General features: G+C 41.9%; 2 protein-coding genes across 3 annotated transcripts in view; one reads left to right on the top strand and one right to left on the bottom strand.

Moving 5' to 3' along the window:
* Positions 1–1,039: 1,039 nt before the first annotated feature.
* Positions 1,040–8,986, top strand: nox1 (NADPH oxidase 1). The gene is made up of 13 exons (XM_029661921.2): positions 1,040–1,425; positions 2,790–2,885; positions 3,124–3,234; positions 3,481–3,565; positions 4,526–4,671; positions 4,883–5,064; positions 5,494–5,620; positions 5,727–5,819; positions 5,931–6,172; positions 6,409–6,571; positions 6,778–6,924; positions 7,034–7,158; positions 7,488–8,986. The coding sequence occupies exons 1-13, from the start codon at positions 1,240–1,242 to the stop codon at positions 7,612–7,614; spliced, it is 1,830 nt and encodes a 609-aa protein (XP_029517781.1). The 5' UTR covers positions 1,040–1,239; the 3' UTR covers positions 7,615–8,986.
* Positions 8,062–26,199, bottom strand: part of cstf2 (cleavage stimulation factor, 3' pre-RNA, subunit 2) — a 30,635-nt gene continuing 12,497 nt past the window's right edge. For both annotated transcript variants that reach the window (XM_029661924.2, XM_065019663.1), the window contains 6 exons: positions 25,092–25,148; positions 14,532–14,631; positions 14,118–14,410; positions 13,807–13,931; positions 13,653–13,727; positions 8,062–8,865 (listed from right to left, as the gene is read on the bottom strand). In XM_029661924.2, the coding sequence (XP_029517784.2) occupies positions 8,743–8,865; positions 13,653–13,727; positions 13,807–13,931; positions 14,118–14,410; positions 14,532–14,631; positions 25,092–25,148 (773 nt within the window). In that variant the 3' untranslated portion in view covers positions 8,062–8,742. The remainder of the gene's footprint in view (positions 8,866–13,652; positions 13,728–13,806; positions 13,932–14,117; positions 14,411–14,531; positions 14,632–25,091; positions 25,149–26,199) is intronic.

The raw sequence follows: 26,199 nt of genomic DNA, 5'->3' as shown, positions 1-26,199 counted from the left end.
GATCCTGACTTGTCTCCCAGTCCCTGCCGCGGAAAAACATCCCCACAACATGATGCTTCCACCACCATGTTTCACCATAGGGATGGTGGAAGGTTTCCTCCAGATGGGACGCTTGGCATTCAGGCCAAAGAGTTCAATCTTGGTTTCATTAGACCAGAGAATCTTGTTTCTCATGAGAGTCCTTTAGGGGCCTTTTGGCAAACTCCAAGCGGGCTATCCTGCATTTTATTGAGGAGTGGCTTCCGTCTGGCCACTATATCATAAAGGCCTGATTGGTAGATTGCTGCAAAGACAGTTGTCCTTCTGTTAGGTTCTCCCATCTCCAAAGAGGAACTCTGGAGCTCTGTCAGTGTGATCATCGGGTTCTTTGTCACCTCCCTGACCAAGACCCTTCTCCCCTGATTGCTCAGTTTGGTTGGGCGGCCAGCTCTAGGAAGAGTCTTGGAGGTTCCAAACATCTTCCATTTAAGAATGATGGAGGCCACTGTGTTCTTGGGGACCTTCGACGCTGCATAAATGTTTTGGTACCCTTCCCCAGATCTGTGCCTCGACACAATCCTGTCTCGGAGCTCTATGGACATTTCCTTCGACCTCATGTTTTGGTTTTTGCTCTGACTTGCACTGTCAACTGTGAGACCTCATATAGACAGGGTGTGTACCTTTCCAAATCATGTCCAATCAATTGAATTTACCACAGGTAGAATACAATCAAATTGTAAAAACATCTCAAGGACGATCAATGGAAACAGGATGCACTGAAGCTCAATTTCGAATATCATAGCAAAGGGTATGAATACTTCTGTAAATAAGGTATTTCTGATGTTTTTTTAATACATTTGCAAAAAAATATATAAAAACCTGTTTTCACTTCTTCATTTTGGGGTATTGTGTGTAAATTGATGAGGGGGAATAAAATACAATTTTCGAATAACGCTGTAAAGAAACAATGTGGAAAAAGTCAAGGAGTCTGAATAATTTCCGAATGCACTTTAGATCCATAGGAAAGTAACTTGGGATGTTCTATAGGTGCAGGCATGGATAGACATGATCGGGTGGTGGTTTACCCGAATATGGCTCAAAATTGTCTAAAGAAAAAGGCCTCTCCTCAATTCCTCTGCTTGGAGCCCAAGAGCCAACCATATCGATCCCCCCAAAAAATCTTCCTCATTCCAAAGGCGTGGGAAAGGGGATTCTGACACGCTCTCAACAAAAATAAATTATTACATCCTCCCTGGAGAAATGCAATTTGATGGACTGTATTTCCTTGGCATAACTTTGACTACTGACCTGAAATGGGTGGGGTTTGAACAGGTGCACTGTATAAAAACGACTGGTAACGGCTTAAAGACCAGTAGTGGTGGATGGCAAAAGTCATTCAAAATGGGCAACTGGATCATTAATCATGGACTGACATACTTCATACTGGTAAGAATATGATGTATTACCTTAATCATATTGGATAATGTAGGCTATAGTCAATGTATCATTTGAGTGAATGCGATACATGTATTTGGTCTTTTAAGGACAGCCAGACAAAGCGCATTTGAGTGATGCCCCAGATGCGTAATATCTCTCCAAATGCGCAAAATAGGATAACTTGGTTAGCTTTACTGAAACCCCAAAAGGTCGTGTCTATACTTGACACTTGCATGCGACTTCCACTACCAGAATATGAAGATTGCATTGAAAAGAAGGGTCTATTCGCTTCGTGGTCTGATATTGTACAGATCTGGCTGACCACTTCACGAGGTGGTCAGGGATGTGTGCGCATTTCTCCTTAGTCTGAACGCAATCAAGCTACCGAAAGGGCATACATTGGGCGAGCTCATCACCTATCCTCCCCCAAGGCTCCAGAAAACTTGCGTTTTGGACCGAGAGGCAGCTTTTTATTATTAAGTTGGAGGAAAAACGTTCCTAGCGTGTGAAGGCACGTGTCTACTGGCCTCATACACGCTAGCTAATATGTTTGGTTTGGCTAGAGTTACGTTAACCCGTTTGAAATCGCTTTAGCGTTGCTTGCTGGCTAGCTACAGAGGTAGTTACTGCCACCAGTTGTTGTTGTGTTGTCGTATTTAGCCTATTCCACTATTCGTAGAACGCATACTGTCATTTGAAAATAGCGCGTAAATCCGGACACACACTGGACAGGGTAGACATAATTTAAAATGTAGTGTCCGTGCATGACTCGTTCGGGAATTCCATGATCACCCTTACAAAAAAGATTACCGTTTTTAAACTGTAGTCGACTGTGGTATTTCGGACGCAGTAATTGCAGCGGTCTAAAGGCACTGCATCTCAGTGCAAGAGGCGTCACTGTAGTCCCTGGTTCGAATCCAGGCTGCATCACATCCGGCCGTGATTGGGAGTCCCATAGTGCGGCGCACAATTAGCCCAGAGTCATCCGGGGTAGGCCGTCATTGTAAATAAGAATTTGTTCTTAACTGACTTCCCTAGTTAAATAAAGGTAAAATAAATACATTGCAGAATAACTGAAATGTACCTGCAGTTACTCTGCAAAATTACTGTAGTAAAAAAAAGTGTTATTTTGGACGCAGTATTTGGAACATACTGGAGTTAGACTGCACCTTTTCTCCAGTTGTACTGCAATCTTTTTTTGTAAAGGCAGAACTATGATCAGAATACTAAAGCTGCATGAACTGTCAAGTTTAGACAACGGCAAGATCTGTTATTTTGAGAGGAATGCATGTTATTTTTAAGAGTAATAAATAGAAGACTACAATATTCCCAATCCTGCTGTTTTGGTCATCTTTTCCTGGCTGGATTTACAGGTGGTCTGGATGGCCATCAACATATTCATTTTCGTCTGGTTCTACTTCTTGTACGACTTGGGGGATCGGTTTTTCTACACACGACACCTTTTAGGGGTGAGTCTTACCATAATATTTAGGCCTTGGGTAGTATAAACATAGTATACCGTAAATGCTCAATTAATAATGCATTCCTATGATTTAAATAGGACAAGTATGAAGTATCCGACTTTGTCTGTTGAATTTGTTTCTATTTAGTAGTTTACACCATTCCTTATGATAGGACAGATGTCACAGAGGGTATGTGTAGGATAACACACTGCAGAGGTTGACATGGGTGTCCTTGGGCTTTCAGTCTGCATTGGCCTGGGCCAGAGCCCCTGCAGCCGTCCTCAACTTCAACTGCCTGCTGATTCTGCTGCCTGTGTGTCGGAACCTGCTGTCTCTTGTCCGCGGCTCCTTCGTGGTAAAACTAATCCTCAGGGTTTAGCCAAGGGGTCATGCAATTATTGTCTAATTTGTCATCACAGCATCTTGTAGCAAACATTCCTCTGTACATTACTGTATACTTATATTGTCTGATGATAACTATAACGGAACGGACTTGTATGGTTGAAGTGCTTTGCCAATATATTAAAGGTTCATGGCTTTTAATTGACTTTCATTGTCATCCTCCTAATTTGTCTTGAACTTCCTTGTGTTGCTGTTTCAGTGCTGTGGGCGAACTATGAGGAAACAGCTGGACAAAAATATCAGTTTCCACAAGCTGGTGGCCTACATGATTGGCCTGATGACAGGTATGCGACGCTTGCTTCCTGGTCAGATAACCAGCGGAAAACCCTAGCCTGAAGCCTTTACTTTCTCATGCACTGATAAGTAATCTACTCGTAAACAAAGTTCGATTTTAGGTGACAATGGGGATGAAACGTTTAAGATTTATTTGAAATTGTTACCAGTGTTATTTGGTCAACACAAAATATGACTCTTTGTTATTGTGGCAAAGGCACAATTAAGGTCAAGGGGTGAAAAAGACCAGGAGACTGAAACTGGAAATGGACTTACTAGGGTTGTTGGATGAGGAGATCCTGACCTCGGGGAGACTAAAGGCCTTACAAAGTCTTTCTCAACAAGAACCGAGTAAACAGATCTGTCACATTCAATAGAACATTTGAACATTCATCCAGTATCTTTTGATATCGCCTGATGGAGTATTCAGGCTATGTTGAAGATGTCATTGAAAACCTCAGCTTCGGTTTAAATACCAGTACATGGTTCAACATAGATTGAAATGCTCGAGGAATGGAGAACGACATTCAGACACGGCTTCTTTCATGTTATTATCCCTGTGCCGTTATCCCTGTGCCGTTATCCCTGTGCCGTTATCCCTGTGCCGTTATCCCTGTGCCATACCAGTACATGGTTCAAAGTAGATTAAACCATTTCAACATAGATCGTGCCATTATCTTTGTGCCAATTTCTACACTTTTCTATTCTTAAATAATAGTGTTTCTATAGAATGGAGTAGTGGTATCCAATCAAGTCAGTGACTCCGATCCAAAGTTCAACTCATTTACCTGCGATGCCCTGACTGGATGTCAAATTTGGGGGTGGTTTATTCAGATCCCCATTAGATTTTGCCAAAGCAGCAGCTATTCTTCCTGGGGTGGAATGATCCAGTTGAACACATAGGAATCTCGAGTCTATTCCTAATGCTAAATTAAACGTTAACCTGTCTATTTCCTCTTGTTTTGTGGCAGCGGTTCACATCATTGCCCATTTGCTGAACGTGGAGCGGTACTACAACAGCTGGCATGGAGAATATGATGCCCTCAGCATGGCCCTGTCCAGACTTAACGACTCGGGCAACACCACCTACCTGAACCCAATCCGCTCTACAACCACTGTACGGCTTGCAAGCCATTGGAGTTTTAATCACTTGTTCAGTACTGTATTATAATTCTTTGTACGTTATTGTAATTAGGACACCAAGTTTTTTCTAGTCAGGTCTGGTATACCAAACAAACTCATGGCACAAGTCCTTGTAGAAGTTTTATATAGACCTAGAGGTCATGTGAATGACTTGGGTGCATTCTGATTGGCTCCTTCTGCCTCAGACTCCGAACCTCCTGGTGTTCACCACCATCGCTGGGATCACGGGCGTAATCATCACGCTGGCACTCATCCTTATGATCACCTCGTCCATGGAGGTCATCAGGCGCAGCTACTTCGAGGTCTTCTGGTTCACACACCACCTCTTCATTGTCTTCTTTGCTGGGCTGGTCTTCCATGGAGCCGGGTAAGGCACTCTCAGTCCCAGCTCCCAGTAATTTTAAAGCTACAATATCTGACCAAATTCACATAGAAATGGCAGTTAGAAATCTCATTCTCATTGAAAGCAAAGCTAAGAAGCAGTAGATCTGTTCTATATGCACTATTTCTATGTTTCCTGTTTTTAAGTTTAGTTTTTGGTTTAGTACACCAGCTTCAAACAGCTGACAATACAATGTTTTTTGTTATGGAAAATGTATTTCACAGAGGTTTAGATGGTGCAATGATTCTCTACACTATACTTGCTAGTTTTGTCACATAAACAGAAATTGTACAAACTACTGTATTAGAATTTTTGCAACCAGGAAATGTTGGAGTGATTTCTACATAGTGCACCTTTAAGAGTAAAGGTTTGTTTTGGATTAAAAGTCAATGGTTATGTCCATTGTCCCTACAGACGCATAGTTCGAGGTCAAACAAACGCCAATCCACCATATAATATCACCTTCTGTAAAGATCATATAGAAGACTGGGGGAAGAAAAAGATGTGTCCCGTCCCTCAGTTTGCAGGGGGGTTCCCACAGGTAAGAGGTTCCTCAATGACACGTAATAATATCACCTACAATCAAAAATAACTTAAAAGAGAATCGTCTTAGATACAGTATGTCCTGTGTTCCCATGTCCTTATAGACCTGGATGTGGGTGATCGGTCCCATGGTCCTCTATGTGTGTGAGCGCTTGCTGCGCTTCATCCGCTACATTCAGGCTGTCAAATACAGAAAGGTAAGTGTGCACTGCAGCAACTACTAACTATTCTGTGTAATTGACAATAATTGTATTTTCCTTTCCATGACCAGATAATCAATATCTGTTTCTCTAACGCTCCCCTCTTAGATAGTGATTCGGCCGTCCAAAGTACTGGAACTGCAGCTGGTGAAGAATGGTTTCAAAATGGACGTGGGCCAGTACGTCTTCCTCAACTGCCCAGCCATCTCCCAGCTGGAGTGGCACCCCTTCACCATGACCTCTGCCCCCGAGGAGGACTTCTTCAGCGTGCACATTCGCTCTGTAGGTGACTGGACCCAGAAACTCATCAGCATCGTGGAGCAGCTCCCTGAGGGGGCTCAGGGACCGAAGTAAGTTTTCTTTATAGAAAAGCAGACAATGGCTTATAATGTAGCAGCAAGCTCCTCATCTTTGTTGATGGGGAGGATAAGGGGCATCAATGCATGATTTCTGTGAAAGGTCCAAGTTACATGCACAGATTAAGTTGGAAACCATTCTTGAATGAATAGGAATTAGGTTTAGCTGGTCAAATATGTCTGCCCTCCTATCCTGTTTGTGATGGCTTGACCTTTGAACTGTCCCTCAGAATGGGTGTGGATGGACCGTTTGGTACGGCCAGTGAGGATGTGTTTGACTACGAAGTCGCCATGCTGGTTGGCGCTGGAATCGGAGTCACCCCCTTCGCCTCCATCCTCAAGTCCATCTGGTACAAATTCAAGGACTCCAACCCCGAGCTACGCACCAGAAAGGTAGGGAACATATTGATACTCTCTGGCTTTCCATTGAAGCTACTAACCAGACACCTTTAGTCCTGCATACCAGTCTAATTCCATGATGCACCTGAATGTCTCTGTGAACATTAGTATTTTTCATGGACTTTTGCCAGCATAGCATGTTATAGCTTCGGTATTGAATGGTTTGAAATCACATCCTCATATTTACTTCCTGGTTGCAGATCTACTTCTATTGGCTGTGCAGGGAGACACATGCATTCGAGTGGTTTGCAGATCTGTTGCAGGTGCTGGAGAGGGAGATGGAGGAGAGAGGCATGGGAGACTTCCTCACCTACAAACTCTACCTCACTGGATGGGATCAGAGCCATGTATGTGAGGCAGCATACATACACCCACCGACAATCTGAATGACCATATTCCACTGTGAGACATGCAATAGTTGTGGTAGCGTCTGTTCACTATCTTTCTTCCCCATAGGCAACTCATGTGATGGTTCATGCCGATGCGGACACGGATGTGGTCACTGGTCTGAAGCAGAAAACCAACTACGGCAGGCCCAACTGGGATAAGGAGTTTGAACAAGTGTGCCAAGAGAATCCGACGTACGTTCGTTTACAACACGTCTTGACATGACAATATTCCCTTATAAATCAGTTCTGGACAGTAGTAAAAGCTGCCATGTGTAACTTTTTGGGGCGACTCTACCAAATTCACAAGTCTAAGAAGCTGTACATCTGTTCTATGGGCGCTATTTCTATGCTTCCCATTCTTATGTGCACAAAATGAGAGAAATAAACTTTTTAGAATTTTAGCGACCAAGAAATGGCAGAGCGATTTCTGCATCTTTAAAAACAGGGGTATTACATATAGCTTGGACTGTACCCTTCATTGACTAAACTACTATATATGTCTCTCTTATCAATGTCTACAGGTCAGTGGTGGGCACGTTCTTGTGTGGCCCTGTGGTCTTAGCTACCGTCTTGTCAAAGAAATGTGTCAAATACACGGACGTCGATCCCCGAAAGACCAAATTCTACTTCAACAAGGAGAACTTCTGAGCAAAACAATGTCTAATCTGCCCCCCAACCAAAGCTGGCTCTTTGGTCTTCCAAAATGTTTGCAAAGAGTTGTTTTTAAAACTATTCATCTGGGAGCTTCTTGAGTGGTGCAGCGGTACTTCTGGCTGGGATTTCCTTGTTCCGTCGCGCATGTTTCGGAGGATGCATGGCTTTTGACTTCACCTCTGAGTCCGTAGGGGAGTTGCAGCGATGGGACAAGACTATAACCAAATGGATATCAAGAAATTGAGGGGGGGGGAATATATTTTTACAAGAATCTGAACATGACAGATGCTGTACAATATATCAGCCCTTAATACCTTTTTGGATTCTGCTTCCTCCACAGAAAACTGACAAGCCTTGCACATTTAGACAAATGTGTACAAAATGAGAGAAATAAGCTTTTTGTGCATATGAAGCATTTCATTTAAACTCAAACATGCAACCAACACTTTATATGTTTTATTCAGTGTAGAATAAAGAATCAACAATGGCTCTTCAATCTGAACATGACACTGAGGCCTTTTGAGTTTCACGCTTTCAAGGTGTAGCTACAGAGAAGGAAATGATAGCAATGTTTTTACAATAGCCCTATTGTATATCCATTTCCTTGTAAACTATACAGGTGCACTTAAGTGTTAAATGAGGGCGAGGTATTGCCAGTCAAAGCTACATAATCTGTTCTAGAACAAATGAGTCACAATCCTATGAAGCATGTATACACATGTACTTTCCTCACATTTACAAAATAATTCCAAGGACTCTTCCACTCCGTGTACCCCCTCAACCTACACAATTGTATGTCCTTTTTCTTATGAGCAAATCGTTTATTTTAATCTACAATGACACTTTAAATCCTCTCCTGTACATACCAACATCCCATCTGAATAAAATACAGTACTAAAATTGTTCTCGTCTTATTGATAGACAATATAAAAACCCATAACATCCGACAATACTTCTGTTGAAGTGTTGCCATTTGAAAATGAACTGACATTCTTCAAATCACAAGCACTCACTTCAATCTTCCATTAAAAAAAGACAATATAATACAAAACAATCTACAAAATGTTTGAAATTAGGATGAGGTGACGTCGACATTATAGGGGACAGGGAGTTGGTTGTTCTTTAGGGCGCCCCGGCGGTCTTCTGGATCTGCTCTTTGAGGATGAGGATGCTCTGCCTCTGCTCTGGGGGCAGCATGGCAATCTGTTCTGGGGTCAGCTGCAGCACCTGCATGATCAAGGCGGCCTGGAAAACAAGACAAACTGGTGAACCACACTGCTCTCAGATCAGATATTGACAGGCAGGCAGTAATGTTAAAACCAAAATACCTCCAAAAGCACAGCTTGGATACAGAAGGAAAGTCAGATCTTTCAAAATAGTTTACACAGAACACGTTCAAAATTTTCCATTGAATAACTACGTAATGTAGTGTATTCCATTGGTTGTTATTGCATTGAAATAAATGGCTTTTCATTGTGCTAATGCATTGGTTATTTTGTTGCCCTGACTCGTTACTCTTCAGGTAGCCAAAGAAAGCACCGAGCCCCAAGTTGTCTCCACAAACTCAAGTGCTTGAGATGTCATCCTCTTCTCACCCCATTCCTCAATAACTTCCTCCCAGACTGCTGACAGGTTAGGACAGACATAGACCTTTCATTTAAAAGTTGGGGTTTAAGCTTCTTGTCATTGAGCATCTTTTTTATTTAACCAGGTAGGCCAGTTGAGAACAAGTTCTCAATTACATCTGCGACCTGGCCAAGATATAGCAAAGCAGTGCAACAGAGTTACACAAACGTTCAGTCAATAACACAATAGAAAAATCTATGTACAGTGTGTGCAAATGTAGAAGAGTAGGGAGGTAATAAATAGGCCATAGAGGCAAAATAATTACAATTTAGCATTAACACTGGAGTGATAGATGTGCAGATGTGCAAGTAGAGATACTGGGGTGCAAAAGAGCAAGACGGTAAGTAATATGGGGATGAGGTAGTTGGGTGTGCCATTTACAGATTGGCTGTGTACAGGTACAGTGATCGGTAAGTTGCTCTGACAGCTGATGCTTAAAATTAGAGAGGGAGAGAAGACTCCAGCTTCAGTGATTTTTGCAATTCATTCCAGTCATTGGCAGCAGAAAACTGGAAGGAAAGGCGGCCAAAGGAAGTGTTGGCTTTGGGGATGACCAGTGAAATATACCTGCTGGAGCGCATGCTACGGGTGGGTGTTGCTATGGTAACCAGTGAGCTGAGATAATGCAGGGCTTTACCTAGCAAAGACTTAGATGACCTGGAGCCACTGAGTTTGGTGACGAATATGTTGTGAGGGCCAGCCAACGAGAGCATACAGGTCGCAGTGGTGGGTAGTATATGGGGCTTTGGTGACAAAACTGATGGCATTGTGATAGACTACATCCAATTTGCTGAGTAGAGTGTAAATGACGTCGCCGAAGTCAAGGATTGGTAGGATAGTCAGTTTTACAAGGGTATATATTTGGCAGCATGAGTGAAGTAGGCTTTGTTGCGAAATAGGAAGCCGATTCTAGATTTAATTTTGGATTGGAGATGCTTATAGTGATTCTGGAAGGAGAGTTTACAGTCTAGCCAGACACCTAGGTATTTGTAGTTATCCACATATTCTAGGTCAGAATCGTCCAGAGTAGTGATGCTAGTCGGGCAGGAGGGTGCGGGCGGCAAATCGGTCGAAGAGCATGCACTTAGTTTTACTAGCATTTAAAAGCTGTTGGAGGCCACAGAAGGAGTGTTGTTGTTGTATGGCATTGAAGCTCATTTGGAGGTGTCCAAAGAAGGGCCAGAAGTACACAGAATGGTGTCATCTGCGTAGAAATGAGTCAGAGAATCACCAGCAGCAAGAGTGACATTGATATATACAGAGAAGAGAGTCGGCCCGAGGTTTGAACCCTGTGGAACCCCCATAGAGACTGCCAGAGGTCCGGACAACAGGCCCTCCGATTTGACACACTGAACTATCTGAGAAGTAGTTGGTGAACCAGGCGAGGCAGTCATTTGAGAAGCCAAGGCTATTGAGTCTGCCAATAAGAATGTGATGATTGACAGAGTCGAAAGCCTTGGCCAGGTCGATGAAGACAGCTGCACAGTACAGTGCCTTCAGAAAGTATTCACACCCCTTGATTTTCACATTTTGTTGCGTTACAGCCGGAATTTAAAATAGTGATTTGTCACTGGCCTACACACAACAACCCATTATGTCAAAGTGGAATTGTGTTTTTTACAACTCAATAAAAGTGGAAAAGCTGAAATGTCTTGAGGCAATAAGTATTCAAACCTTTTGTTATGGCAAGCCTAAATAAGTTCAAGAGTATAAATATGCTTTACAAGTCACATAATAAGTTGCATGGACTTTGAATACAAGAGTGTTTAAACATTATTTTTGAATGGCTACCTCATGTCTGTACCCCACACATCATTTTAAAGGTCCCTCAGCTCGAGCAGTAAATTTCAAACAGATTGAACCGCAAAGAATGGAGGTTTTCCAATGCCTCGCAAAGGGCACCTATTTGTAGATGGGTAAAAAAAGAAAGAAAAAAATACCTTGAATATCCCTTTGAGTATGGTGAAGTTATTACACTTTGGATGGTGTATCAATACACACAGTCACTGCAAAGATACAGGCGTCCTTACTAACTCATTTGCCGGAGAGGAAGAAAACCGCTCAGGGACTTCACCATGAGGTCAATGGTGACTTTAAAACAGTTACAGAGTTGAATGGCTGTGATAGGAGAAAACTGAAGATGGATCAACTGAGGATGGATCAACATTGTAGTTAGTGCCTTCGGAAAGTATTCACACCCCTTGACTTTTTCCACATTCTGTTATGTTACAGCCTTATTCTAAAATGGATTAAATTGTTTTCCCCCATAATGACAAAGCAAAAACAGGTTTAGAAATGTTTGTGAATGTATTAAAAATAAACTGAAATGTCACATTTACATAAGTATTTAGACCCTTAAAAATAAGTACTTTGTTGAAGCACCTTTGGCAGCATCGATCGAGTCTTCTTGGGTATGACGCTACAAGCTTGGCACACCTGTATTTAGGGAGTTTATCCCATTCTTCTCTGCAGATCCTCTCAAGCGCTGTCAGGTTGGATGGGGAGTGTTGCTGCACAGCTATTTTCAGGTCTTTCCAGATATGATTGATCGGGTTCTAGTCCGAGCTCTGGCTGGGCCACTCAAGGACATTCAGAGACTTGTCCCGAAGCCAGTCCTGAGTTGTCTTGGCTGTGTGCCTAGGGTGGTTGTTCTGTTGGAAGGTGAACCTTCACCCCAGTCGGAGGTCCTGAGCGCTCTGGAGCAGGTTGTCATCAAGGATCTCTGTACTTCATCTTTGCCTCAATCCTGACTAGTCTCCCAGTCCCTGCTGATGAAAAACATCCCCACAACCATGCTTCACCATAGGGAAGTGCTGCAGGGATGGTTATCCTTCTGGAAGGTTCTCCCATCTCCACAGAGGAACTCGGTCAGAGTGACCATCGGGTTCTTGGTCACCTTCCTGACCAATGCCTTTCTCCCCTGATTGCTCTGCTTGGCCGGGTGGCCAGCTCTAGGAAGAGTCGTGGTGGTTCCAAACTTCTTCCATTTAAGAATGATGGAGGCCACTGTGTTCTTGGGAACCTTCAATGCAGCAGACATTTTTTGGTACCCTTCCCCAGATCTGTGCCTTGACACAATCCTGTCTCGGAGCTCCGGGGACAATTCCTTCAACCTCATGTTTTGGTTTTTGCTCTGACTTGCACCGTCAACTGTGAGGCCTCATATAGACAGGTGTGTGCCTTTCCAAATCATGTCCAATCAAGTTGTAGAAACATCTCAAGAATGAGCAATGGAAACCAAGATGCACCTGAGCTCAATTTCAAGTCTCATAGCAAAGGGTCTGAATGGTTATGTAAATAAGGCATCGGTTTAATTTGTATAAATTTCTAAAAACCTGTTTTCGCTTTGTCATTATGGGGTTGTGTGTAGATTTCTGAGGACTTCTATCCCCTTTAGAATAAGGCTGTTTGAATACTTTCCAAAGGTTATGTATGCCACAATACTAACCTGCTGAACAGAGTGAAAAGGAAGCAAGCCTGTACAGAATAACATTTTCCTAAACATGCATTCTGTTTGAACAAGGCACGAAAGTAATACTGCAAAAAATGTTGCAAAGCAATTAACCTTTTGTCCTGAATACAAAGTGTTATGTTTGTGGCAAATCCAATACAACATGACAGAGTACAATTCTCCATACTTTCAAGCATAGTGGTGGCTGCATCATGTTATGGGCATGATTGTAATCTTTAAGGACTCGGGAGCTTTATAGGATAAAACAAAGACAGAATGGAGATAAGCACAGGCAAAATTCTAGAGGAACTCCTGGTTCAGTCTGCTTTCCAACAGACACTAGATGACAAACGTACCTTTCAGAAGGACAAAAACCTAAAGTACAGGGCCAAATCTACACTGGAGTTGCTTACCAAGAAGACCTTGAAGGTTCCTGAGTGGCCGTTTTAAAGCGACATAAAAATCTATGGCAAGACCTGAAAACGATTGTTTAGCAATGATCAACAACCAATTTGACAGAGCTTGAAGGATTTTGAAAATAAGAAAATGGGCAAATGTTGCACAATCCAGGTGTGCAAAGCTCTTCGAGACTTACAGTTGCAATCGTTGCCAAAGGTTATTCTAACATGCATTGACTCAGGGGGTTGAATACTTATGTAATCAAGACAGTGTTTTTTAATACAAATGTTAGAATTTTTCTTCCACTTTGACATTAGGGTATTTTGTGCAGATCATTGACCAAAATAAATCACAATTAAATAGATTTCAATCACACTTTAACACAACAAAATGTGGGAAAAAGTCAATAGATGTGAATACTTTCTGAAGGCACTTGATGCTCTAGTTTCTCTAGACAGCCAACACTAATCTGAGCCAATATCTTCTAGTACTAGCCAGGCATTTCAAGGTGAAACTGAAAGTTAATCGTGACACAATGGTGACATGACAAACCCACCTTCTCATGGTCCTGTGAGGTCACCTGGCTTTGCCCTGGGCTGAAGCTACCTCCAGACTGTGGTACACCAGGACCCTGAAAAAAAAGTTATTAGAACTGTTTTCATTGACAAGAAGACCTAATGTTGAAGACATTTGCTGTAGGTAGGCAGTACCGGTCTGGCAGTTGGAGGGGCATTAGGATTCATGGAGTGAGGGGGGGGACCCTGCATTCCTTGGGCCATGGGAACCCTCTGGCCTGACACTGGTCCACGGGTGTCCACCGCTCTGGGGTCACGACCTTAAGAAACAACAGCCATTCCTCACGTGATTACTCATTACAGATCTGATCTAACTAGTCTAAGCACAGGAGCTTTTCCACCTGTTTTCCACACAATTCTAAATTATGGCAATAATGCTTCTTATAAAATGTCTGCTAATAAAATAAACTTAATTGGACTTGATGTTAATACTGTGATGTGGTTACCTCTCGTCTCCATGGGGGGTCCCCTGGGCTCCATCATGGGTGGTCCCCGGGGCTCTCCCATCATGCCCCTGGGTTCACCCATGGGGGGTCCCCGGGGCTCTCCCATCATGCCCCTGGGTTCACCCATGGGGGGTCCCCGGGGCTCTCCCATCATGCCCCTGGGTTCACCCATGGGGGGTCCTCTCATGTCGTGAGGTGGCCTCATGTCCGAAGGAGGCCCGCCAACCATCTGGTTCATGTGCATGGGGGGCCCCTGGTGTGGTGGGGGTGCGCCAATGAAGGCTCCTCCCCGACTGGACACAAAGAGAACAGAATAAGCCAGTCGTTCACAGAAATTGAAAAGGTGCTATAAGAATGCAATTGATTAACTCAATGACGGTAAAACTACACTAACAACAATGGCTCCTCTTTCACCTGGGTTCGATGACCTCTCCTGTGACTGAGAGCAGGGTTCCTCCTCGGGGGTCGTTGGGGCCGTCGCCAAGCAGGCCTCTGGGGGGGATACCACCTGGTCCTGAGGGGGGTATACATCAGTCAGCTATAGACATGTCGGAGGGACACCACCTATCACAGAACACAACATCACTACACCGTAATGCATCCAAAGAACTACAGTTCTAATTCTATGGTCATGTCACTCATCAGACCATGGTGATTTAATTTCACAATGACTCCCATAGGTCACACAGAAAGACACACTAACCACAGCACAGAAATGACACAGCTCACCATCACACCACAGACAGAGGACCGAGGTAAAAACAACAAGGAGTTTTATACAAAAGGAGCACGGCATATCTTTGAAAATGTTCCGTTTTCAAGTCGTTTGCCTACTTGCGTCTGTCTTGCATTTCTGGTATTGTTGGACCGGACACGTCAATAGAAGAGGCATGTGTTAGCGACATGAAAAAAGGCCATGGGTGTTAACATGAAATTGCTAAAACAGCATTAGCACAAATTTATTTTGTTGACTACAATAAATGTATTAATCCCATTCCTCGTCCTGGAATTTTCTAACAGGTGATTACAATTGAGGTTATTTGTTCATGCGGCCGCCTTTGGAAATCACTCTAATCATTCATCACACTTGTATCTTGGGACTATTGTTCATATTTGCAGTTGCATCACACTCCTCTATGACATGACAGGGTTTTAGGGCAATGTGTATTTTTAGCCTGAAGTAAACACCCACTGCATGACCAGTCAGATTAATAATACATTTCTAAATGACAAAAATGTATTTACTCTAACAGGACATCATTTATGCTCTCATGGTCTAAAAAGAGTCCATATTAACATTTAAGTCATTTAGCAGACGCTCTTATCCAGAGCGACTTACAAATTGGTGCGTTCACCTTAAGACATCCAGTGGAACAGCCACTTTACAATAGTGCATCTAAATCTTTTAAGGGGGGTGAGAAGGATTACTTTATCCTATCCTAGGTATTCCTGAAAGAGGTGGGGTTTCAGGTGTCTCCGGAAGGTGGTGATTGACTCCGCTGTCCTGGCGTCGTGAGGGAGTTTGTTCCACCATTGGGGGGCCAGAGCAGCAAACAGTTTTGACTGGGCTGCGCGGGAACTGTACTTCCTCAGTGGTAGGGAGGCGAGCAGGCCAGAGGTGGATGAACGCAGTGCCCTTGTTTGGGTGTAGGGCCTGATCAGAGCCTGGAGGTACTGAGGTGCCGTTCCCCTCACAGCACCGTAGGCAAGCACCATTTAACAAAAGGAAACTGAAGGACTAACAGTACAGTTAGATATCAATTTTTAAAAAATGTACCATAGAGGTACAAAATAAGTTAGAGGAAAAACAAAAAGAAATGGGGGAACTTATTCAAGAAAGAGCAAGTGTAATATATTATATAAATAAAGCGAAATGGATGGAATATGGGGGGGGGGAAATGCACCAAATTATTTTACAATCTTCAACATAGAAATGCTACCAAAAAAATGTTATTGAAACATGTTAAATGGAGTCACGCATGATACTCTTTTCAAAATATTGTTCAGTGTAAGTAAAGTACGTTAAGAATATGTTTTCATTTCAGTTTCCTCCATCTCCACTAACCGAAGCTAATTGTATGGATTTTTTCCCTATTAACCTCTTGGATTTAGGGGGCGCTATTTACATTTTTGGATGAAAAACGTTCCCGTTTTAAACAAGATATTTTGTCACGAAAAGAAGCTCGACTATGCATATAATTGACAGCTTTGGAAAGAAGACACTGACGTTTCCAAAACTGCAAAGATATTGTCTGTGAGTGCCACAGAACTGATGTTACAGGCGAAACCCAGATAAAAATCCAACCAGGAAGTGCCGCATTTTTTGAAACCGCCTCATGCCAATGACTCCTTATATGGCTGTGAATGAGCTACGAATGAGCTTACGGTTTCCACGTTTTCCCCAAGGTGTCTACAGCATTGTGACGTGATAAACTTACAGAAATGCTTGTCTAGCGTTGGCTGTAACGCATATTTTGAAAATCTGAGATGACAGTGTTGTTAACAAAAGGATAAGCTTGTGTTTGAATATATTTATTTCATTTCATTTGCGATTTTCATGAATAGGAAAGGTTTCTAGGGGTATTTATGTCCGTTGCGTTATGCTAATGCATTTGAGGCTATGATTACGCTCCCGGATACGGGTTTACTCGTCGCAAGAGGTTAATAACGTAAAATTAACATCTGTACAGAAAGACTCATGTGAAGGCCAAATTGCAGAGGAGGAACTTCTTGATGCAATTAAAGCCTTTATGGCTGGGAAAACTCCAGGGCTGGATGTCATACCAGTGGAAGTATACCAAACATGTATTTTTAGATATACTTAGTGGACGAATATTAGCATGTTTTAACCTGTTGACCCTACCCCCTACTTTTTCGAACATTGTTAAAAATCGCGCAACATTTCAGCGCCCTGCTACTCATGCCAGGAATATAGTATATGCATATGATTAGTATGTGTGGATAGAAAACACTCAGACGTTTCTAAAACTGGTTAAATCACGGCTGTGACTATAACAGAACGTGCGTTTCATCGAAAAGCGCAGGAAAATCTGATCACTGAAAATGGGAAAATATATCAATGCGCCACTTGAATGCATTGTTGAATAGAAACCACATTACCTGGAGCCGAGGTTGCAATACCTACAGCTTCCACACGATGTCAACAGTCTTGTCCTTTGCCTAGGATTTGTTTCTTGGTCAAACGGACAAGAGACAGCCCATTTCTTCCAGTCTCCGACCGGATATTTTGGTTGAGATTTACCCAAACATTATTTCAAGACGTACAGCTATAGAATATACAGCGCCTCGTGATCAATTTGATCGATTATTAACGTTTACTAATACCTAAAGTTGCATTACAAAAGTATTTCGAAGTGTTTTGTGAAAGTTTATCGTCGACTTTTTTAATTTAAAAAAATGACGTTGCGTTATAAAACGCAGTTTTTTTCCTTGATCACACAGTCTTCATAGATCGATATCTAGGCTATATATGGACCGATTTAATCGGGAAAAAAAGACCCAATAGTGATGTTTATGGGACATCTAGGAGTGCCAACAAAGAAGATTGTCAAAGGTAATGAATGTTTTATATTTTATTTGTGCGTTTTGTGTAGCGCCGACTATGCTAATTATTTTGTTTACGTCCCCTGCGGGTCTTTTGGGGTGTTGCATGCTATCAGATAATAGCTTCTCATGCTTTCGCCGAAAAGCATTTTAAAAATCTGACTTGTTGGCTGGATTCACAACGAGTATAGCTTTAATTCAGTACCCTGCATGTGTGTTTTAATGAACGTTTGAGTTTTAACGAGTGCTATTAGCATTTAGCGTAGTGCATTTGCATTTCCAGATGTCTAGATGGGACGCCTGCGTGTCGGGGGGACGCAAGAGGTTAAGCACTCCTATATAACCAGATTATAGGATACGCAACAAGAAGGTTGGATTTCATTATTACTGAAACAGGATCCAAGTGATTGATGTGTGTGTGTGTGTATATATATATATAAATAAATAAATAAATAAATCTCCGATGCCGACCGATTAATCGTAATGGCCGATTAATTAGGGCAGAGTTCAAGTTTTCATAACTATCGGAAATCTGTATTTTTGGGCCCCGATTAAAAAAAAATGTATACCTTTATTTAACTAGGCAAGTCAGTTAAGAACACATTCTTATTTTCAATGACGGCCTAGGAACGGTAGGTTAACTGCCTTGTTCAGGGGCAGAACGACAGATTTTCACCTTGTCGGCTCGGGGGATCCAATCTTGCAACCTTACAGTTAACTAGTCCAACGCAATAACGACCTGCCTCTCTCTCGTTGCACTCCACAAGGAGACTGCCTGTTACGAGAATGCAGTAAGCCAAGGTAAGTTGCTAGCTAGCATTAAACTTATATTTTTAAAAAAAAAATCAATCATAATCACTAGTTAACTACACATGGTTGATGATATTACTAGATATTATCTAGAGTGTCCTGCGTTGCATATAATCTGATTGAGCATACAAGTATCTGACTGAGCGGTGGTAGGCAGAAGCAGGCGCGTAAACATGAATTCAAACAGCACTTTCGTGCGTTTTGCCAGCAGCTCTTCGTTGTGCGTCAAGCATTGTGCTGTTTATGACTTCAAGCCTATCAACTCCCGAGATGAGGCTGGTGTAACCGAAGTGAAATGGCTAGCTAGTTAGCGCACGCTAATAGTGTTTCAAACATCACTCGCTCTGAGCCTTCTAGTAGTTGTTCCCCTTGCTCTGCATGGGTAACACTGCTTCGATGGTGGCTGTTGTCGTTGTGTTGCTGGTTCGAGCCCATGGAGGAGCGAGGAGAGGGACGGAAGCTATACCGTTACACTGGCAATACTAAAGTGCCTATAAGAACATCCAATAGTCAAAGGTTAATGAAATACAAATGGTTTAGAGGGAAATAGTCTAAACCTAAAACTTATTACCTGGGAATATTGAAGACTCATGTTAAAAGGAACCACCAGCTTTCATATGTTCTCATGTTCTGAGCAAGGTACTGAAACGTTAACTTTCTTACATAGCACATATTGCACTTTTACTTTCTTCTCCAACACTTTGTTTTTGCATTATTTAAACCAAATTTGAACATGTTTCATTATTTACTTGAGGCAAAAATTGATTTTATTGATGTATTATATTAAGTTAAAATAAGTGTTCATTCAGTATTGTTGTAATTGTCATTATTACAAATAACAGTTTTAAAATATCTACATTTTTATTTTAAAATCGGCCGATTTATCGGTATCGGCTTTTTTGGTCATCCAATAATTGGTATCGGCGTTGAAAAATCATAAATCGGTCACACTCAAAATTAAAGTGGAAAACCACACTACAGGCTGATTCAACTTTGATGTAATGTCCTTAAAACAAGTCAAAATGAGGCTCAGTAGTGTGTGTGGCCTCCACGTGCCTGTATGACCTCCCTACAACGCCTGGGCATGCTCCTGATGAGGTGGCGGATGGTCTCCTGAGGGATCTCCTCTAAGACCTGGACTAAAGCATCCGCCAACTCCTGGACAGTCTGTGGTGCAACGTGGCGTTGGTGGATGGAGCGAGACATGATGTCCCTGATGTGCTCAATTGGATTCAGGTCTGGGGAACGGGCGGGCCAGTCCATAGTATCAATGCCTTCCTCTTGCAGGAACTGCTGACACACTCCAGCCACATGAGGTCTAGCATTGTCTTGCATTAGGAGGAACCCAGGGCCAACCGCACCAGCATATGGTCTCACAAGGGGTCTGAGGATCTCATCTCGGTACCTAACGTCAGTCAGGCTACCTCTGGCGAGCACATGGAGGGCAGTGCGGCCCCCCCAAAGAAATGCCACCCCACACCATGACTGACCCACCGCCAAACCGGTCATGCTGGAGGATGTTGCAGGCAGCAGAACGTTCTCCACAGCGTCTCCAGTCTCCGTCACATGTGCTCAGTGTGAACCTGCTTTCATCTGTGAAGAGCACAGGGCGCCAGTGGCGCGAATTTGCCAATCTTGGTGTTCTCTGGCAAATGCCACAAGTCCTGCACGGTGTTGGGCTTTAAGCACAACCCCCACCTGTGGACGTCGGGCCCTCATACCACCCTCATGGAGTCTGTTTCTGACTGTTTGAGCAGACACATGCACATTTGTGGCCTGCTGGAGGTCCTTTTGCAGGGCTCTGGCAGTGCTCCTCCTTGCACAAAGGCGGAGGTAGCGGTCCTGCTGCTGGGTTGTTGCCCTCCTACGGCCTCCTCCACATCTCCTGATGTACTGGCCTGTCTCCTGGTAGAACCTCCATGCTCTGGACACTACGCTGACAGACACAGCAAACCTTCTTGCCACAGCTCGCATTGATGTGCCGCACTACCTGAGCACTACCTGACTCCGTCTCACCGCCAGCATTCAAAAGTGACCAAAACATCAGCCAGGAAGCATAGGAACTGAGAAGAGGTCTGTGGTCACCACCTGCAGAACCACTCCTTTATTGGGGGTGTCTTGCTAATTGCCTATAATTTCCACCTGTTGTCTATTCCACTTGCACAACAGCATGTGAAATTTATTGTCAATCAGTGTTGCTTCCTAAGTGGACAGTTTGATTTCACAGAAGTGTGATTGACTTGGAGTTACATTGTGTTGTTTAAGTGTTCCCTTTATTTTTTTGAGCAGTGTATATATATAAACCAGTCCATTAAAAAAATTGGGGGCCTCTTACACTTCAGTGTTGTGATGCAAAAATTCTAGCTAAATGCTTGGCGCATAGAATTTTAAAAAAGGTTGTCAGATATTATTCATCCTAATCAGACAGGTTAACATGGATGACACATTGGAGATAAGAGAAGTAATGGAAACAATAGAAAACCAGGCCTGGTATTCATAGCGGACTTTAAAAAGGCTTTTGATAAAGTACGACTGGAGTTTATATATAAATGCCTGGAATATTTGGGTTAAAGTTATGTAAAGTAACCCTAGGTGTAAAATAGTAAATCATGTCTACATCTCAGAAAGTTTTAAACTGTCAAGAGGAGTAAAACAAGGTTGTCCATTTTCCACATATCTATTTATTATTTCCATTGAAATGTTAGCTGTTAAAAGTAGACCCAACAATAATATTAAGGGATTAGAAATCTGTACGCTGATGATTCATGTTTTCTTTTAAAACCACAATTAGAAACCCTCCACAGCCTCAGAGGATCTAGATAGTTTTTCTAACCTCTCTGGATTAAAACCACATTATGATAAGTGTACTATATTACATATTGGATCAATAAAAAAAAATGCAACTTTTACATTACTGTGTAGTTTACCAATAAAATGGTCTGATGGTGATGTGGACTTGTTATACATATCCTGAAAGAAAGAAATGATCTTACTCCAATAACTTTTAATAGAAAGTTGGCAAAAATAGATAAGATCTTGCTACCATTGAAAGGAAAATAGCTGTCTATTGGTGGAAAAATCCCAGATTAACTCTAGTCAAATCACAGTTTACCTATTTGCTTATGGTTTTTCCTAAACCTAGTGACCTGCTTTTTAAATTATATGAACAAAAAAAAATTCTCACTTTTATCTGGAATGGCAAGCCAGACAAAATTAAAAGGGCCTATCTATTTAACAAACATGAATTCAGAGGGCAGAAATGAAATATTAAAGCATTAGCCCTCTCACTAGAGGCATCAGTCATACAAAAGTTATACTTAGTCATTTAATAGAGAAATCTGAAATGGTTAAGACTGTCTCACCCCATGTTCAAGAATGGCCTTTTCCCTTCATTTAGATTTACAACTGCTCGCTTTCGGTTATTTGAAAACAAAATCTCGTTATTTTTTTAAACAAGCCTTAAAAAGTTGGATGAAATTTCAGTTCAATCCACCTGAAAAGACAGAACAAATAATACAACAAATAGTGGTTAAACTCAAATATACTAATTGATTAAAAAAATAAAAATCCCCCTTTTCTACATTTATCGAAAAATAAAACTACAATCTTTGTAAATGATATCATAAATAGGATATATGGAGTTGTCATACATGCAGCTAACAAACACATATGGCAATGTCTGCTCTACCCAAAATTACAACCAACTAATTGCAGCATTACCATAAAAATGGAAGAGGCAAAAGTAAGGAACTTCTCTGTTGGCACTGCATTAAATACCAAAAATGGTTAAATAAAATTGTATACCAATTTCATTGAAGGACCCCCAAAAAATGACAGCTGTGCCATATAAATTTCTAAATAGTTGGGAAGAGATTTGCAATATACCGATTCTATGGCACACGGTTTATGAATTGACAAGCAAAATGATGCCGGATTCAAAACGTCTAATTTTTCAATTTAAATAACACAAAATTCTTGCGACAGACACACAGTTGAAGTCGGAAGTTAACAAATATCTTAACCAAATACATTTAAACTCAATATCACAATTCCCGACATTTAATCCTAATAAAATGTTCTTGTCTTTACAATGGGTCAGAAGTTTACATACACTCAATTAGTATTCAGAAGCATTATCTTTAAATTGTTGAACTGGATCAAACATTTCTGGTAGCTTTCCACAAGCTTCCCACAATAAATTGGGTGAATTTTGGCCCATTCCTCCTGACAGAGCCGATGTAACTGAGTCAGGTTTGTAGGCCTCCTTGCTTGCACACGCTTTTTCAGTTCTGTCCACAAATTTTCTATGGGACTGAAGTCAGGGCTTTGTGATGGCCACTCCAATACCTTGACTTTGCTGTCCTAAATCCATTTTTCCACAACTTTGGAAGTATCCTTGGTGTCATTGTCCATTTGCGACCAAGCTTTAACTTCCTGACTGATGTCTTGAGATGTTGCTTCAATATAATCCACATCATTTTCCATCCTCATGATGCCATCTATTTTTTTGAAGTGACCCAGTCCCTCCTGCAGCAAAGCACCCCCACAACATGATGCTGCCACTCCCATGCTTCACAGTTGGGATGGTGTTCTTCAGCTTGCAAGGATCCCTCTTTTTCCTCCAAACATAACAATGGTCATTATGGCCAAACAATTCTATGTTGTTTCATCAGACCAGGTTTCCTTCCTGAGCGGTATAACGGTTGCGTGGTCCCATGGTGTTTATACTTGCGTACTATTGTTTGTACAGATGAATGTTGTACCTTTAGGCGTTTGGAAATTGCTCCCAAGGATTAACCAGACTTGTGGAGGTCTACAATTTTTTTTTCCTGAGGTCTTGGCTGATATCTTTTGATTTTCCCATGATGTCAAGCAAAGAGGCACTGAGTTTAAAAGTAGACCTTGAAATATATCCACAGGTACACCTCCAATTGACTCATATTATGTCAATTAGCCTATCAGAAGCTTCTAAAGCCATGATATCATTTTCTGGAATTTTCCAAGCCCTTTAAAAGGCACAGTCAACTTAGTGTAGGTAAACGTCTGACCCACTGGAATTGTGATACAGTGAAATAATCTGTTTGTAAACAATAGTTGGAAAAATTACTTGTGTCATGCACCAAGTAGATGTCCTAACCGACTTGCCAAAACAATAGTTTGTTAACAAGAAATTTGTGGAGTGGTTGAAAAACTAGTTTTAATGACTCCAACCTAAATGTATGTAAACTTCCGACTAACTGTATGTATGCATGCATGTGCTGGGCGATATGGACAAAATATCATGTCACGGTATACAAATGGTATTTGACAGTATATTGTTTTTAAATGATAAAATGTCTAAATTAGCTTTATAAGTAGTGCATGACCTCAGAATGTCAACACATACATTCTAAGTGATTTCAATGGTCCATTCTTATTGTTTCAGAAAATGTTAAATTCAACCCCAATTTTGTTGTTGTTGCATTTTCATACATTTCTTGATTTCATGCACACATTTGAGATCATTTCAACACTGCCATGTAGGGCTTCACGATACGGGAAAACAATCTAAACTTTATTTTGAACCAAATGTTGCAATTGCGATTTGACTTATGATTTAGATCTAAACACTTGGGTAAAATGTTGGAATCATGGAAATAGAATGACTATTCTAATTCTATAGTTAGAATATGGTGGGCACTTTGAATAGTGTTGTTTGACATGAAAACGAATGAAAATGCCAGGGAGGAGTTAGCGATAGGAACCAAAGTGTTGATAATCGTTTCCTAGGGGACCCTATAATCTTTGGCTATATTGTCTGTTCCCTCTTAGCTACTTCATGTAGCTAACCTATTAATGCTTCTTGTATTCCTCTTTGATTTAGAAGGTACTGTTGCACAAACAGCATGTTGATTTAGGTGTACACCGTCACTGGTATTATCAGGCTGTATAACTAATTATGTTTGCTCTAACTCAGTACATTATCTAGCTACCTAGCGATTAGCGGCTTTAGGCCCAACTTGCAAAGACAAACTAGCAGATGTAAGCAACACAAACTAATAGTGTAATTATAGAACGCTACTGGAAGAATATATGAAGAAGCAAAGTGAAAACAGCATTGTTGCATTGACCATGCAGACTGAATACAAGTGTCTTGTGGTCGAGGAACAACAAATGCGCTCCTTGAGTGACAGGGCCAGGTCTGTATGGAAACCAGCATTGAGAGAGCGAGAGGACTCAAGAAGCAAACTATAAAAATGGACGTTAAACACAGCGCATCATATTTAACAAACCAAACATTCAAATACCGTTATAAAAGGTGAAGTAAAAACCCAAATCGGTCCATGAATCAATACAGGTTTATCGTAAAATACAGTATACTGCCCAGCCCTAACATACATACATACTTTACCCAAAAAATATATGGGGGATTGGAAATGGTGCAGCAGGTTACATTAAATGGGAGCAACAATCTATCTGCAATATTAAAGCCGATCCACCACCTGAAATTAAAATATATAAAAAATAATGCATGCGCTCATGAGACAGCCTATAATAGCCTTGTTGGCTTGGCTGGAGTCTGGGACAGGCCAGAGCCTGGGGTTAGGGTGTGAGTGATACCTTGAGGCTCGATAGCAGCTTGCCCAGACGATCCTACGGGAGAGTGCTGGAGGTTTCCTGAGCCAGCATTAAGTGAAAAAAAAAAGGAAACAACTCAGAGAGCAAAGCAGCAACACATAGATAGGAGTGCACCCACCGCATGCCACACTGACAGAGAAGCCCAGACTTCATAGCAGGAGCTCAGAACACACACACAAAGCAGCACTACTGACATGGATGGCTGAAGTGGATGAGGTGGCAGAGGTGCGTTAAGTGGTTAAAATGTACAAATATATATATTGCAGATAGAAATGTACTTATGTTCTTAATCCCCCCAAGAAAATAGTCTCGGTAATCTTTACATAGTTGGACAATCATCAGGCTCCCGAGTGGAGCAGCGGTCTAAGGCACTGCATCTCAGTCCTAAAGGCGTCATGGGAGACACCTCGAATCCAGGCTGTATCACAACCGGCTGTGATTGGGAGTCCCATAGGGCGGCGCACAATTGGCCCAGCGTCGTCCGGGTTTGGCCGGTGTAGGCCATCATTGTAAATAAGAATTTGTTCTTAACTGACTTGCCTAGTTAAATAAAGGTTAAATAAATAAATCCAAAATAAAATCATGGCTGATCTATTACTTTAACTGCAATGCTATGATCTCATCCACCTGAGTTGGCCCCATGTCCTGAGGCACTTAAACCACTAGTTTCCTCTGCCACCAAGTGTCAACAAAGAGTAATGACATGCACAGGAGGAAAGGAAGACATGAACAGGTAATGCTAAGACTTAACTGGTAAATACTTCAATTGAAGCCCCGGCTAAGAATGGATGGATTGTAATGCCATTAAAACTAGTTTCATTGGAGACACAGGCATGTTAGATTACCTTGTCCCCTATCGATAGGAACGGGACCTCCCTGAGGCATTCCTATCAGTGGCTGTATCCCACCTGGGGTGAGATGGCAAGGTGAAGCACAACAGGGGTGCCCCTTTGACTTTTGGATACCGAGAGGCTGTCTATGGGTGTGGGTGTGTGTGTTGGTTCTTCTATCCTTGTGGAGACCTAAAATCCCCACAAGGATAGTAAAACAAGGAAAATTCTCCATTGTGGGGACATTTCCCACATCCCGA

Source organism: Oncorhynchus nerka, linkage group LG6 (assembly GCF_034236695.1).
Source record: "Oncorhynchus nerka isolate Pitt River linkage group LG6, Oner_Uvic_2.0, whole genome shotgun sequence".
NCBI lineage: Eukaryota > Metazoa > Chordata > Actinopteri > Salmoniformes > Salmonidae > Oncorhynchus > Oncorhynchus nerka.
Note: the sequence above shows the minus strand (reverse complement) of the source record. Positions and strands in the feature narration are given on the sequence as shown.

Bases quoted from the DNA above. Each gene is read 5' to 3' on its own strand.
- nox1 (XM_029661921.2), top strand. From the start codon at position 1,240: ATGCAATTTGATGGACTGTATTTCCTTGGCATAACTTTGACTACTGAC. The intron at 5,621-5,726 runs GTAAGAGGTTCC...ATGTCCTTATAG, and splicing joins TTGCAGGGGGGTTCCCACAG to ACCTGGATGTGGGTGATCGG. The intron at 6,925-7,033 runs GTATGTGAGGCA...TCTTCCCCATAG, and splicing joins CTGGATGGGATCAGAGCCAT to GCAACTCATGTGATGGTTCA.